This window comes from Rhinoraja longicauda, chromosome 5 (genome assembly GCF_053455715.1).
Source record: "Rhinoraja longicauda isolate Sanriku21f chromosome 5, sRhiLon1.1, whole genome shotgun sequence".
In the NCBI taxonomy this organism is placed as follows: domain Eukaryota; kingdom Metazoa; phylum Chordata; class Chondrichthyes; order Rajiformes; family Arhynchobatidae; genus Rhinoraja; species Rhinoraja longicauda.
Window position 1 is genome coordinate 22213799 of NC_135957.1, and position 14874 is coordinate 22228672.

General features: G+C 43.6%; 2 protein-coding genes across 4 annotated transcripts in view; one reads left to right on the forward strand and one right to left on the reverse strand.

Moving 5' to 3' along the window:
• shprh (SNF2 histone linker PHD RING helicase) overlaps positions 1-2303 on the reverse strand; it is a 61501-nt gene extending 59198 nt beyond the window's left edge. For 2 of the 3 annotated variants that reach the window (XR_013547252.1, XM_078399047.1), the window contains exons 1-2: positions 2193-2303; positions 6-202 (exon numbers count right to left, since the gene is read on the reverse strand). The gene's annotated coding sequence lies outside the window, so the exon portion shown is untranslated. Of the gene's footprint in view, positions 1-5; positions 203-1027; positions 1047-2192 lie in introns of those variants that run through there. The other variant, XM_078399048.1, reaches the window with a different exon arrangement.
• A 19-nt stretch (positions 2304-2322) lies between these two features.
• On the forward strand, positions 2323-12460 carry nup43 (nucleoporin 43). Its single transcript, XM_078399050.1, has 8 exons — positions 2323-2477; positions 5051-5173; positions 5671-5748; positions 6194-6362; positions 8398-8533; positions 10000-10151; positions 11272-11391; positions 12129-12460. The coding sequence occupies exons 1-8, from the start codon at positions 2367-2369 to the stop codon at positions 12344-12346; spliced, it is 1107 nt and encodes a 368-aa protein (XP_078255176.1). The 5' UTR covers positions 2323-2366; the 3' UTR covers positions 12347-12460.
• Positions 12461-14874: the final 2414 nt, after the last annotated feature.

Here is a 14874-nt window from a genome sequence, read left to right on the forward strand (position 1 = left end):
CTTACCTAATTAGAAACAAAATTATTCTCCGCCTTATGTGGAAGCCAGTTGGGAAAGCAAAGATATTCAGAAATCCTGTTCCATGATAAGCACAGACATTGGTGTCTGATTGTAGTCCAACCCCTATTCACACATGTTTGAAAATCGCAGTTACAAATGCAATGAGAATTCATTGTCATCCTTCAACTAAGTAGAGAGATAGCTGTAAAATAAGAAATTAAAGTCATGCACAGATTTTTCTGCATCTTTTTACTATCTGCAGCTTTAAAACTTTATATTAATAAAGCAGGCAAGGTGTAGAGGGCTTAAATCAAAGGTCATTCTTGTAAATAAAGTTTTGACAAATTAGTTGGTTTATCTCCAATTATTTTATTTTTATTTTATTTTATCAAATTTCAATTTGAAAATTCAAACAATAAAAATGCACGTCCAAAAGGAAAACTGACTTGCAAATATATATCTATCAACTACAAAAAATTCAAAATCTTTGAGAAAAATCATCAGTCACTGATAAAAATTTGTGCAAAACAAATGGTATGGAAAATTGTAAATCCTCTCCTCATTCCCTGAATTTGAAAATTATGCTTGGGAGAGTATTTGTAGTGCATTTTGTCAATGGTGCACAATGCAGTCACAGTGCAATAGTGATGGAGGGGATGAAAATGGTGAAGGGTGGCTGATGGGATGCTTTGTTGTAGATGGTGTTGGTACTATACTCATCCAAGCAAGTGAAGAGTATTCCATCACACTCCTGAATTCAAAGTGATGCTGGAAATGCCTTGTGATATCATGCAGTCGGTTGCCTGGCAATAAATCATAGAATAATAGAAAACAATAGTCCGAGGACAATCACACATCGTCTGTTCATTTCCCTCCACATATGCTGCTTGGCTTTCTGTGTACCTCCAGCATTATTTTTGCTCAGGATCCCAGTATCTGCAGTCTCTAATGTCTCCAAACTATTATTCTGTCAGTTTAAAGGATATATGCGGGTCGAGTATTTCAGACAGAGGGTGGTGGAACATACTGCCTGGGGTGGTGATGGTGTAGGCAGTTACGACTGCGTTGTTTAAGAGACTTTTAGATCGGTTGTATGGACAAATATGCAGGGAATGGAGGGGAAAGGATCATGTGCAGGCAGACTAGATTTGTTTAGCTTGGCATCTGGGTTCAGCACTGACATTGTGGCGAGGAAGGGATAGGACAGGCGAGGGAGGGAGGGATGGATGGGGCAGGCGAGGGAGGGATGGATGGGACAGGCGAGGGAGGGATGGACAGGCGAGGGAGGGATGGATGAGGCAGGTGAGGGAGGGAGGGAGGGATGGGACAGGCGAGGGAGGGAGGGATGGGGCAGGCGATGGAGGGATGGATGGGAGGCGAGGAAGGGATGGGACAGGCGAGGGAGGGATGGATGGGGCAGGCGAGGGAGGGATGGATGGGACAGGCGAGGGAGGGATGGATGGGACAGGCGAGGGAGGGAGGGATGGATGGGGCAGGTGAGGGAGGGAGGGAGGGATGAGACAGGCGAGGGAGGGAGGGATGGGGCAGGCGATGGAGGGAGGGATGGGACAGAGAGCTATGTTGCAGTTAAATCAAGGAGCATTTTGACATGTTGGAAGAATTTAACATCTTTGACATTTCAGCATTAGATTATATTTCAGTAAATTATTATATGCTCAAATCTCTGTTACAGCCATATTCAACGAGCCATGGCTGATGCAAAACATTGAATGTTAAATACAGGAATATTGCATTCAACACTAATGACTCATTAATATAATCACGTTGGTGCTTAAATACAAAAAGGAAACTGCAAAAAACATCAGAAAGGTTTGTATTTTTGCAATAAATTCTGGAGCACAGGTTGTTGTCCCAAGTCACTTTCAATTCAAGAGGAAGTTTTGTAGCGAGAGTACTGTCGCGATGCATTGATGTTGATGGAAGGATAAACACTTGGCCGGCAGGCGAGGGATGCTGTGGCAACGTACACATCCATTTGAGACGGTAGATGCGGCACAGATGAACACACACAGGGTTTGAAAGGCAACCCCTCGCGCTGAGCAACAGTCTCTCGGTGTCGCTGAATGTTGTGCTGGACACATTCTTCCAACATGAAGGCAGCGAGCGTAATCACTCAACGCCATCACTGGTGTGGAAACCTGCTCGGGTGATGGTGAAAGGGGGTTACTTACAGCGCGATGGGACGTTTTCGGGGAGATATTCTGCCCTGTAACCATGGCGACATCAGCCGGAGACCGGGGCCGGCGGAGGCGGAGGGGGAGGGGAGGGGAGGGGAGGGAGGCCGCGCCCGGAAGAGGCCGCCATCCTCCCAGAAGCCAGCGCGGCCCGCGGTCCGCAGCGCAGTCATGTACGGCCGCTTCGTGTCGCGGAAGATCAGTCGCGTCCGATGGCGGCCGGAGCCAACATACGCGCTGCAGCCGCCCCAGTTTCTCGCCACCGGGTCCTGGGACGCCGAGGTGGGTGCACTCCGGTACCTTGAGTCCGGAAAGGAAACGTGGTGGAGGCGGGAATGCGCGGAAAGCTACGGGAGGGAAGGGGCAAGATGAGGACAGGCGAGGGATGGGGCAGGCGAGGGATGGATGGGATGGATGGGACATGCGAGGGATGGATGGATGGGGCAGGCGGGGGAGGGAGGGATGGATGGGACAGGCGAGGGAGGGAGGGATGGGATGGGTCAGGCGAGGGAGGGAGGGAGGGAGGGATGGGGCAGGCGAGGGAGGGAGGGATGGGATGGGACAGGCGAGGGAGGGAAGGAGGGATGGGACAGGCGAGGGAGGGATGGGGCAGGCGAGGGAGGGAGGGAGGGATGGGACAAGGGAGGGAGGGATGGGACAGGCGAGGGAGGGATGGGGCAGGCGAGGGAGGGAGGGATGGATGGGACAAGGGAGGGAGGGATGGATGGGACAAGGGAGGGAGGGATGGGGCAGGCGAGGGAGGGAAGGAGGGATGGGGCAGGCGAGGGAGGGAAGGAGGGATGGGGCAGGCGAGGGAGGGAGGGATGGATGGGACAAGGGAGGGAGGGAGGGAGGGGGCAGGCGAGGGAGGGAGGGAGGGAAGGGGCAGGGGAGGGAAGGAGGGATGGGGCAGGCGAGGGAGGGAGGGATGGATGGGACAGGCGAGGGAGGGAGGGAGGGATGGGGCAGGCGAGGGAGGGATGGGGCAGGCGAGGGAGGGAGGGATGGGGCAGGCGAGGGAGGGAGGGAGGGATGGGACAGGCGAGGGAGGGAGGGATGGATGGGACAGGCGAGGGAGGGAGGGATGCGACAGGCGATGGGAGGGATGGGACAGAGAGCTAAGATCAACTTAGTTGGTAATGTCCAGAGTGGATTCAGTACAAAATACATACAAAATTCTGGCACAGAGTGAATGCAATGGAAATGTCTATAACCAGCGATCATGGTCTCACGTGACTGGCTAAGACATTTGGGACTGAGATAATAATAATAATAATAATAATACATTTTATTTATATAGCGCTTTTCATATACTCAAAGACGCTTTACAGAGATTTTGAGAACATAGGGAAATTAATAAATAGATAAATAAGTAAATAAATAAATGAACAGAGAAAGGAGACAGAAGGTGAGGTGACCTTCAGTGGTTGAAGGCAGTACTGAACAGGTGAGACTTCAGCGATGTTTTGAATGTGGTGAGTGTGGGGGAGTCTCTAACGGTTTGGGGTAGTGAGTTCCATAGGGTGGGAGCAGCGATGGAGAAAGCCCTGTCCCCCCAGGATCTGAGTTTAGTCCGGATGTGGGGGGATAGGAGATTGGCAGCGGCAGAGCGGAGGGTGCAGGTGGGAGTGTGCCTGTGGAGGAGGTCGGTCAGGTAGGATGGGGCCAGGTTATGGAGGGCTTTGTAGGTTATGAGGAGGATTTTGTACTGGATTCTCTGGGGGATGGGGAGCCAGTGGAGTTTATAAAGGACGGGGGTGATATGGTCACGGATCGAGGTGTGTGTGAGTAGACGGGCAGCGGAGTTTTGAATGTATTGAAGTTTATTGATGATTTTTGAGGGTGCGCCATAGAGGAGGCTGTTGCAGTAGTCCAGACGGGAGGTGATGAAGGCGTGGATGAGGGTTTCTGCAGCTGTGGAGGAGAGGGATGGACGGAGACGGGCAATGTTTTTGAGGTGGAAGAAGGCTGTCTTTGTGATGTGTTTGATGTGTTTGTCGAAGGAGAGGGTTTGATCAAGGATGATTCCGGATGTGAGGTGAGGTGGATACTGGGAGACCATCAATGTTGAGGATGAAGTTTTGGGTGGATTTGGTGAGCATTTTTGGACCAATGATGATGATTTCAGATTTGTTGCAATTGAGTTTGAGGAAGTTTGTTTGAAGCCAAGATTTTATTTCAGTAATGCAGTTTGTCAGTGTAGAGTGTGTGGTGGAGGAGATTGACTTGGTGGAGATGAGGAGCTGGATATCATCGGCGAAGCAGTGGAAGTTGAGACCATGACGGCGGATTAATTGACCAAGGGGAAACAGGTAGAGGATGAAGAGGAAGGGGCCAAGGACTGAGCCTTGGGGGACACCTTGGGGGAGGGGAGCGGTGGGGGATTTACAGTTGTTAATGGAGATGAATTGGTGTCTGTCAGAGAGGTAAGATTTGAACCAGGATAGGGCTGTGCCGGTGATGTTAAGGGAGGTTTCAAGTCGGGTGAGGAGAATGGAGTGATTTATGGTGTCAAAGGCGGCGCTGAGGTCAAGTAGGATGAGGATGTTGAGGTTGCCAGCGTCGGAGGAGAGGAGGAGATAAGGAGAAATTTCTTCACTCTCCTGTTAAATGCCACAATATGGGACAGAGCGTTGGATTGTACTGATTGAACTACTTTTTAAAGTGCTGTCACTAGCATGATGGTGTTTCAGGCTACTTGGCTATATTATTCGGAGGTTCTCTACATTGTGTAGTTCGATGTGTAGTCTCACTCAAAGGCCAGCAAATTTGTCGTCGTTATTCCATAGTCTGAGTAATCTAACCCGTGCATTAGTGTTTTTGAACACCTGCTAATGATGTTTTCCCCCAAGCAGCAGAACAAAGTGTGCCTCTGGGAGGCATATGGCATTGATAACGATGAACCAGAGCACATATTTGTGGAAGACCCTGAGCTCAAGTGTGAAATAAACCACAATGGCGATGTTATGGATTTACAGGTATAAGCTGAGCAGTGGTCAAGTTTATAAGAGATTATGCTGCAAATCTAATTCTCCTAGCACTAGACTCCATTTGGAATATCTTCCAATAAAATGCAGATGTATATAGCTAAATACTTGGAAGATTGAGGATTTAAAGATTTTGGGGAACTAGCGCAGATCAGTCATGATCATGTTGAATGACAGGACAGGCTTGAGGGCCTGGTGGGCTTCACCTATTTTCTTGTGTCTTGATTCTCAATTTAAAAATTGTGATTATTTTACAAAGTACTTATTTTTTAAAAGGGGATATTTGGGCTTGTGACTGACTGACTGCCACCCCTCTAGGTTTTCAAATCAAGTGACCTTGGAATTATATATTCAATTTTACATTTTGTGCATATCTGTTTCTATACAACACCTGATCCTCTCTGCTGCAGCAATTTTGTGCTAACTTTCTACTCTTATAACATCCAACTGTCTACATATAAAATTAGCAGTTTGCTTTCTTTTTATAGTTTCTAGACCAGGAGAGGATTGTCACAGCTTCGTCTACAGGAAGTGTGACTATATTCCACCATCATACCGACGCCGAGGTAATAACGCTCTATTATGACATTTCCACAGTGCTTTCATATTTTGTTTTATAATGTTTAGTTTAGAGACACAGCACAGAAACAGGCCCTTCGGCGCACCAAGTCCGCGTCGACCAGTGATCCCCATACACTGACACTATCCTACACACACTGGGCACAATTTACATTTGTACCAAGCCAATTAACCTACAAACCTGTATCCCATTGGAGAGTGGGAGGAAACTGAAGATCTCGGAGAAAACCCACACGGTCACGGGGTGAATGTGCAAACTCCGTACATACAGCACACGTCGTCTGGATCAAACCCGGGTCTCTGGCACTGTAAGGCAGCAACTCTACCATTGCGCCACGGTGTCGCCCAATTATTTTATTGTTTCCACTGTCAATGCCGTGCATGTTTCGAATGTCCTGATCCAGTTCCTATTTTGTTTTTCCTTTGCCTCAGCTGCAGACTCTTACTGTTTCCCGGCTCTGGGACGGTATCCACTCTCATTTGAACACCAGCGCCCCCTGCACCAGCCTGGTTTGTGGTTATCCTGACATTGTTACCGTTGGGGAGGATGGACGAATCAATCATCTCCTAGCTGACTTAGCGGAACCGGTGCGGACCATAGGTGGGTGAAGGAAAGTAAGGCTGAGTTTGATAAAGAACCTCGCAGAGCAGGAAATATCAGATACCAGCAGGTGTGTTTATCGATAATAGGCTTTCTCCTCCTCCATGGGTCACCGCTTCTGTGGGTGGGGACTTCAAATGCAATCACGTGGCTTCCTCTTCATCTGAATTTATGATCACCCCCAAATTTAAATTGTTCCACCAACGGTGACTGGTTTTCTCAATCAAAGCATCAATTATCTTTAATAGCTTAAAACAAAACAAATGAATGCTATGAGAAGAAAAACAGAGAAGGTTTGGAGAGGGAACTTAAAGGATTGCATAGAGCTAAAGCAATTGGTACGTTGACATTTATTGAAAGGGGATGGAAAGCAAAAGTAAGAAAGTGTTATTGCAGTTGGATAGGGCCTTGATAAGATCAAACTTGGGAAAGTGCTGGTTATTTCCTCTGGAGGGATTACATACTAGATACAAGTCTGTGGAGATGGTTCTCAAAAGAGCTATGATCCACTTGAATGGTGCTCCCAGTTCATGAGACTTAATCCTGTTCATAATGCTTTTTAAATGATGTGGGATTATTTTTAAAGAATCAATGTTTGGATATATTTCAACTTTAATGTGGTTAAAACATCCCAAGGCACTTTGCAATAATGTAGTCCAAAAGAATTGTCACAGCCATAAAATCTGGCTTGGAGTTTAAGATTAGAACGTTCCCTTCTGTTTATTGACATCTGTACATGGGTCTTTTCTCGTCTGATTTTTGACCGAGGCTCTTCAGGGAATCTAGGCAGTCAGTTTAAAAAAAGAGAATATGTTAACATTTTTTATGAATATCTTCTTCACTTGCTGCACTTAATGAGACTCTGCATTTGCAGAACAAATTCTATGTATAATTTAAACTGTTAGCGTTAATTTTTCACATTAACCTTTTGAAAATGTATCTCCGAATACAGCAGCAATATTTTATGCTTGGTGACTAGTAAGCGCTACCTCAACTCATTGCCATTGTAAGTCTTTCCGTTTTGAATCTCCTGCAGTGTAGTAATGTAATACTGATCTCTGCTTTCTGGTTTTGTATTTATTATGCAAATATTGGATTATGTTTTCTGATGTACTTTATTTTGAATGATTTTGGCCTTCCAGGCTATTGGAGTTGAAGTCCATGTTTTTGGTCAGTGGGGTAGTTTCCAAATGCCTAAGTTCGGAAAGAGGTGCAGATGTTCAGGGAAATGAATTAATTTATAATATATTAACTGGGATTGTATTTTATAACGGTGAACAATTTGAATGATTTATGCCCAATACAACGGTTAATTACAAAACTTCCAACTTGTTAAAGTTGACAGCTTGTGAATCCAGTAAAAAATTGAGCGTATAGAACTAGTGTTTCCAATGTGGCAAGACAAACTTTTAGCAGTCACTTTCTATTTAATGTGGTCTCGTGCACCAGCAAGATAATGCACAGTGAAAGTGTTGACAGAGGGATACCAGGGTGATTTATCTGTTTGTCTTTACATAATGGCATTGTTTTGTTTGTCCCTGCCTGAGAGAACTTGGGCACTGTCATTTTTGGGGATTCTGCTGGGAGGATCTGTGTTCAACTCCTTGAAAGCAAGTACACCAGCCACTGCTGACTAAGACATGGCTGGTACATGATAAATGGATTAATGTTGCAAAGTGAGAACAGGCTTTTGCAATAGAGCTGCGGCTCGGCCGCGGGGCCTTCCATCGCCCGGTGCGGCGCGGCCGCGGGACACCATTCTGCTTTAGTTAAACATTTTGTTCAAGATGGCCGCGCCGTTGTGTTTGGCTGCCTGCCACTGTATGTTTCTTTTTTTTTTTTTCCTAATCAGATGTGCAGCACTTTGGTCAACGTGGGTTGTTTTTAAATGTGCTATACAAATAAAATTGACTTGACTTGACTTGACTTACATCATACTAATGGTCGAACAGAAATCGCACTGACAAGTTTTTCGTCTGTTTGTTTGTTAGAAATTGGCTTCCAGATCTCATCTTTTTATTCCCTCTCTTTTCAGATAATGCTGACAGCAGTTCACTCAATGCAATTACGTTTCTGCGAACTACAGAGATTTTGACAGTTAATTCTATTGGGCAGTTGAAAATCTGGGACTTCAGACAACCAGGAGACAAACCTTTGCAGATATTTTCTTTGTAAGTTGAAGAATTATGTATTCACTTAAGCCTAGACCTTATTCAGGAAATATACGGGTAAAATACAAGAATGTGACAAGATAGGACATCTTAGATAATTATAGTTGTATAGGCAAGATCTGCATGGTTGAAACTTTAAAAGTCCTTTTATAATGCTAAAATAAATACTAATGGAACTGCACAACAAATTATACAAAGTTCCAAAACAGATTTGAATGGAAAGAATCCAGATCATTTTAAGAATCTGCCTCCGCCACATTTGCAGATAGCACCTTTCAGATTCCAGCCACGTGCTATGTTTTGTAAAAATCCACTGGTCACTGGTAATTGTTTTCCCCTTATACCTTTGAGCTCTAGTCCTTGGCCCTCTCACCAGTGGAGAGATACACCACTATCCACTCTGTTCCCTCAACATTTTATATACTAATAACAAATCCTTCATTTGCGTCCTTTAAGAAAATGGCTCCAGCCCCTCTCATCCATCCATGTAATTATAGTCCCTCAAGCAAGGGACCATTTTCAAATCTTTCCTGGACCCTCTCTGATGCTTTCACCTCTAATGAAGATAAGTGAACATGGTAGTCCAGTTGAGGTTAGACCACTGTTTTATAAAGATTTGACACAGCATCCCTATTTTCATACGCTATACCTCTATTGATAAAATCCTCAGCATCCATGTACAAAGTGCAATTTTTGTCCTAAATGCATTCCATTCCTCTGTATATTATCCTTTTACTATTTATACGGCTATATTTTTAGATTCTTATTTAGGGGTTGCCAGTTAATCTTTTCTCACGAACCTTCTTTGTCTCTCGTGTTTAGTTTCTCTTTCTCTTATGATCCTTTTGTAATCAGCCTGGTTCTCACTGGTATTTACAAGCCTACAGGACATAAACAGTCTTGATTTGCTTTCTTTTCCATTGTATCTCTTTTGTCACTTAGGGAGCTTTGTATTTGTTAGTTCTCCCTTTGCATCCTATGTAAGTGTGTCTGAACTGCACCGGAATCATCTCTTCCATAAAGGCAATCAATAGTTCGAGTTCTGCGTATAGATTGTGGGTTCCAATGTACTTGGGCCGAATCCACATGCATCCCATAACTTGTCAGCTTCTCCAAATCAAATAATAGTTGCATGCTTGTCTAGTTTTCCCATGATGCCTTTTACCACTACTGCTAATAATTACAGGTTATGCATCCTTATGTTTAGGATGAAGGACTTTCTTCTGTATTTTCTATTGGATATTTGAGTATTGTATTTAGTATATTTCCATCTCAACTTACTACAGGGATTAATTAATTTGTATTTTTGGTTCCTCCTGAACTTCAAAATGTTATTTCCACACTACTAGTAAACCTTGCATTATCTTAGAGCTCTAATGGCTGTGCAAACTTGCGTTTAGAATCAAAATTATTTTAATTGTTTCCTTTGTCTTTTTTTTCCATTCTGGGTGCTTTTCGGTTTTCAGCACAGATGAACGAGTGCCTCTGCACTGTGTAGACAGACATCCGAGCCAGCAGCATATAGTGGGGACGGGTGGCCAGGATGGGACACTATGTATCTGGGATATCAGGCAAGGAAGTGTTCCGATCTCCGTGTTGGATGCTCATTCTGCAGAAAGTAAGTTTGAATATTCTCATCTGCCTAAGCTCTGATAACTGAGCATTTGCGCCACTAATTTGTGTTACTGATTAAATCTATGAGTTTAAGGGTCACCTTCTTTTCACTGTGGGAGGAATTTAATCTAGATTTGAGACTTGCATTTAAGAGTAGGAATGCGTTTCCATGTCATTCAATTATTTTCATGAGGAAACTTCAGCTAGAGTGGGTAAAATGTGGACTCGGCACCACACCAAAAAGCACCGCAACTCACCTAGATATGGTTAAGACAGGTTAAGGGTGAAAAGCAAAGGATATTCTGAAAAAGTTAGATGAAGTAGGGTGTGAAGAGTTCCGATAGATTGTATTTACGTGCACGTTTTTAAGAATTTTTACAATTGCATGGATGTCAATAGTACTGTAAAGCTCTAAAATTCTGCATCCCATTGTTCAGAATTCCTGATAGTTCGGCCTCTGGGTCACTTGTTAGCAAGCTAGGGGTTCAGAGTGTGAGAATGTGGAAGCAAGTAGCTACAGATGCAGGTAAATACACAAGAGGGCACAGAGTCTGAAGGTCTTGACCCAAAACGTCACCTATCCATGTTCACCAGAGATGAGATGCTACCTGACCTGCTGAGTTACTCCAGCACTTTGTGTCCTTTTGACCAGAGTATGAGAGTGTTTGGGGCTGCAGTTGGGGTTGGGAGTATGGGTATATTTGTGGCTGGAGTTGGAATTCAGAGTGCTGGTATACTATCTCCTTTAAATTTACCAGGTTCATTAGAAATATTATACCGCAAAGTAACTTGTTTTTAAAATAAGTGAAATAAAAGTGTATTAGGGTTTAATTAATGCTGACATGCAACAATCTGGAAACCTTGACTGGAGCCTTTGGCTTAAAACTTTCCTTAGCTGTATTTGAGTATTGTCTTGCAAGTCGAGTAGATAACCTTACATTTGCATTTCCACAGTGGACAGACTAGTCTCTGCTTTGCCTCTTCCAGGTCAATGATAAACATGAGTTAAATAAACTAGTATGTGTTGTGCACGAGGAACCTTTTATCACACTGGACTGTAATTGCAATATTTCCCAGAGATTGAATGGCAAAAGCTCTCATGGGTATACATTTTTTATTGACAGTGTGGGAAATTCATTTTCACCCTTCCAACCCTGATCATGTCTTTACCTGCTCTGAGGATGGGACTTTGTGGCATTGGAATGCATCTGTTGTTAATTCTGAAAAACCTTCTTATCTTCAAGGTAAGGACTGCTTTACCTGTTCTATATTGCTTAAGTTGATATTAGCAATGGTTTAAAAAAAATTAATGAATTTCATCACCCTGGGGCAATAAATGCTTTGAAATGGAAATTTGTTTAACAAAAAACAAATGAGAGGTTCAAATCTCAGAATGCCTGAAGAGATAAATTTGATGATTAGATGAGTTGGTCATGGGAATGAGACTCCCACCTCAGCATGAGAAGGCCAGAGTTAGAGTGGGAACTGACACAACCTCATCTTTTAGCACTGTGCTCATCTGTAGTTTCTGACCTAATGATACCTAGGCTGCTACCTTTCACCCGCTCCACTGTCTCAGTCTGGGTTTGTGATCTTCGAATGTTACAATTACAAGCTGCATTGAGAGGTTACAAAAAACTATTTTACTACTTGAGCAATTTAATGCTCAGTTTAAAGCAGATCATACTCTCGGTTGTAATGAAAGCATAATTCAATTGCCAAGCAAAAATTGTAGGTGTTGGATATCTAAGCCAAAAATAGAAAATGTTGACAATAAATCAGGGGCTGACTGTTCTTCTGGGTATTTCTAGCTTTTTCTGTTTTCAAATTGAACAATGCAATTTTTGCTTGGCAATTGAATTGTGTAAAACTGGTGGTTCTGAAAACTGGATGCTAATTCAGCTGCACATGAACTAGGGGACAGGCATTCATTATAATTTAAGAACAAGTTATGATACTTGCCTTTCTTGTGTTTTCTCAGGTAACAGAAACTTCATTTTGAATAATTCCAAAGTTGACTTGAACAAGTCAGTGAGCAGTGCATGGGTCACCAGTGATATTACAAAAGGAAAAGTCGATGCCAAAAATCTGCTGTCAGATTACACTTTATCGGTCAATAGTTTGGACGTCATGGGAGAGCATTTAGTCTGTGGAACAGATGCAGAAGCTATTTACATTACCAGACATCTGCAAGTCTGAATGTAAGCAGATTCAAATGACTGAACATGAACCATTGCTCTGAAACCAAAAGCCTTGCCATTATGCTGTGCAGTGACAAGCATACTTGGATAACTTTAATAAAGCACCCCTTCAAAAGTGCCATGGTTGTCTGATTTTAAAACCTTATGCAGAAGACTAAATGAGGTTTGGATCAAGGCCATATCCTTGAGTTACAAACTTATTTTAAATCTCCAGCACCAATTTACTGTGATTTCTAACTGTTTTAAGTTGGGAATTTAAGAATCCTTACATATTGTATCACGATGCACATTGTTTAGTTTATTATTGTCATGTGTACAGTGAAAAGCTGTTTTTGTTGCGTGCTATCCAGTCAGTGAAGACTGTACATGATTCAAGTCAAGTCAAGTCAAATTTATTTGTCACATACACATACACGATGTGCAGTGAAATGAAAGTGGCAATGCCTGCGGGTTGTGCACAAAAAGAATTACAGTTACAGCATATAAATAAAGTTTATTACAATCAAGCCACCCACAGTGTACAGATGGAGGATAATGGGAATAAGGTAAAATCTGATTAAAGTTAGTTCGAAGGTCTCCAATGAGGTAAACAGCAGGACAGGACTGCTCTCTAGTTGGTGAGAGGACGGATTAGTTGCCTCATAATAGCTGAGAAGAAACTGTACCTCTTGCCTGAGGGGAGAAGGAGTGGTACCTCTTGCCGGGGTGAGACTGGTCCTTGATTATGCTGGTGGCCTTGCTGAGGCAGCGTGAAGTGTAGGTGGAGTCAATGGAAGGGGGGTTGGTTTGCATGATGGTCGGCTACATCCACAACTCTCCATTATTTGCGGTCCTGGATGGAGCTGTTCCCAATCCATGCTATGATGCATCTCGATAAAATGCTTTCTACGATGAATCTGTAGGTGTTGGCGAGGATTGTTGGGGACATACAGAATTTCATGAGCCTTCTGAGGAAGTGGAGGCATTGGTGTGCTTTCTTGGCCATTGCTTCATTATGGCTGGTTCAGGACAAATTGCTGGTGATATTTATCATTAAAAACTTGAAGCTTCCAACCACCTCTACTTCGGTGCCATCAATGTATAAGGGGGTATGTGTACCACTTTACTTCCCGGAGTCGATCACAATCTCCTTTGTTTTGCTGACATTGAGGGAAAAGTGTTTGTCTTGGTACCAGGTTATGAGGTTCTCAATCTCCTATACTCTGTCTCATCAATATTTTATCTAGCCCACTACAGTGGTATCATCTGCAAAATTGTAAATTGAGGTGGATTGGTATGTGACTGCACAGTCATGGGTGTATAAGGAGTAAAGAAGATAGCTGTGGTCTATGAATAGAAGTCTGTCATAGGTGGCTCTCTTATCCAAGTGTTCCAGGGATGAGTGAAGGGCCAGGGAGATGGCATCAGCCGTGAATCTGTTGTGGCAGTACGCAAAGGTTGCTTGGTAGGCTGAATTTAATATGAAGTAAGGATGTGCTGAATCTTTGCTAAATTTAGCAGTTAGAAAATTTTCTTGTATTGATCTTAAAGCCGAGGTAATGAACTTAAAATCATGGCAATGGGTTTAGACATAATTCAAGAAATGAATCTGACACCGTCTAAAGCAACTTGTATCTATATAACAAAAGTTCCAGTGCATCTCCAAATTAGAGAGAAAAAAATTACTTTGGGGAAAAAGAAGTCTTCAGTACAAATGAACAGTTTTTGTCAAAATCCAATGAGAAGTGTGTGTGCGCGCGCGCGCCTGTCTCAGATCCTCCCAAACTTACGAATGCCTGACTTACGTACAGCCATTCCTAAAATCACAATTGAGCATTTGCGAGACTGGCACCAAGCATTTGTCAGCTGCTGCAGGACTGCAGCATCTTTACCTGTGGGAACTCATTTTCCAGCCATATTTCTGACTTGCAAATTGTTCATCACACTGTTACCCCTGCTGTAACCTGGGGACGACCTGTTCAGATTTAGGAAGTTCCAGAATTTGCTGCCCTGGCTCTTAAGTGGGACAATTCCAAGCAAATGGGAGTGCTGGTGCTCAAAGCCTGGGAAAGTAGAAAGAGGAGATAAGAGACGGCAGATGCTAAAGTCGAGAGAGAAAAAAAATGAACTGCTGGAGGATCTTGGCATCTGTGGAGGGAAATGAATAGATTACATTTTGGGTTGGGACCCTTCAAGAGTAGAATAGAGGGAAGATAGCCAGAAAGTTGAATGCAAAGGTTGGTTAGGTAGATCCAGGTGAGGGGGTTGATTGGCAGATGCGTCAGGTGGGAGAAAGAAGGGTGAGAAAGATCTCAAAGGCTGGAGGTGAAGTAGAGAAGACAAAAAACATGGTGGAGTCTTATAAAGAAAGGTGAGGAGTGATGCAGAAATGTAGAACCAGAGGGAGGGGGTGGTGGGTCGATGGAAACAACTCATTCACCCATTTCCACCTCTCCTTTTTTCGTTCAATATTCCAGCATCTACAATCTCTTGTCTCCCTTTTTTTGCTTAAATTGCCATCTGTCCATTTCTCTCCACAGATCTTCC

Excerpts from the sequence above, each read along its gene's own strand:
- nup43 (XM_078399050.1), top strand. The coding sequence starts at position 2,367 with ATGTACGGCCGCTTCGTGTCGCGGAAGATCAGTCGCGTCCGATGGCGG. Across the intron at positions 5,749-6,193 it reads ACCATCATACCGACGCCGAG|CTGCAGACTCTTACTGTTTC; the intron begins GTAATAACGCTC and ends CCTTTGCCTCAG. Across the intron at positions 11,392-12,128 it reads AAAACCTTCTTATCTTCAAG|GTAACAGAAACTTCATTTTG; the intron begins GTAAGGACTGCT and ends GTGTTTTCTCAG.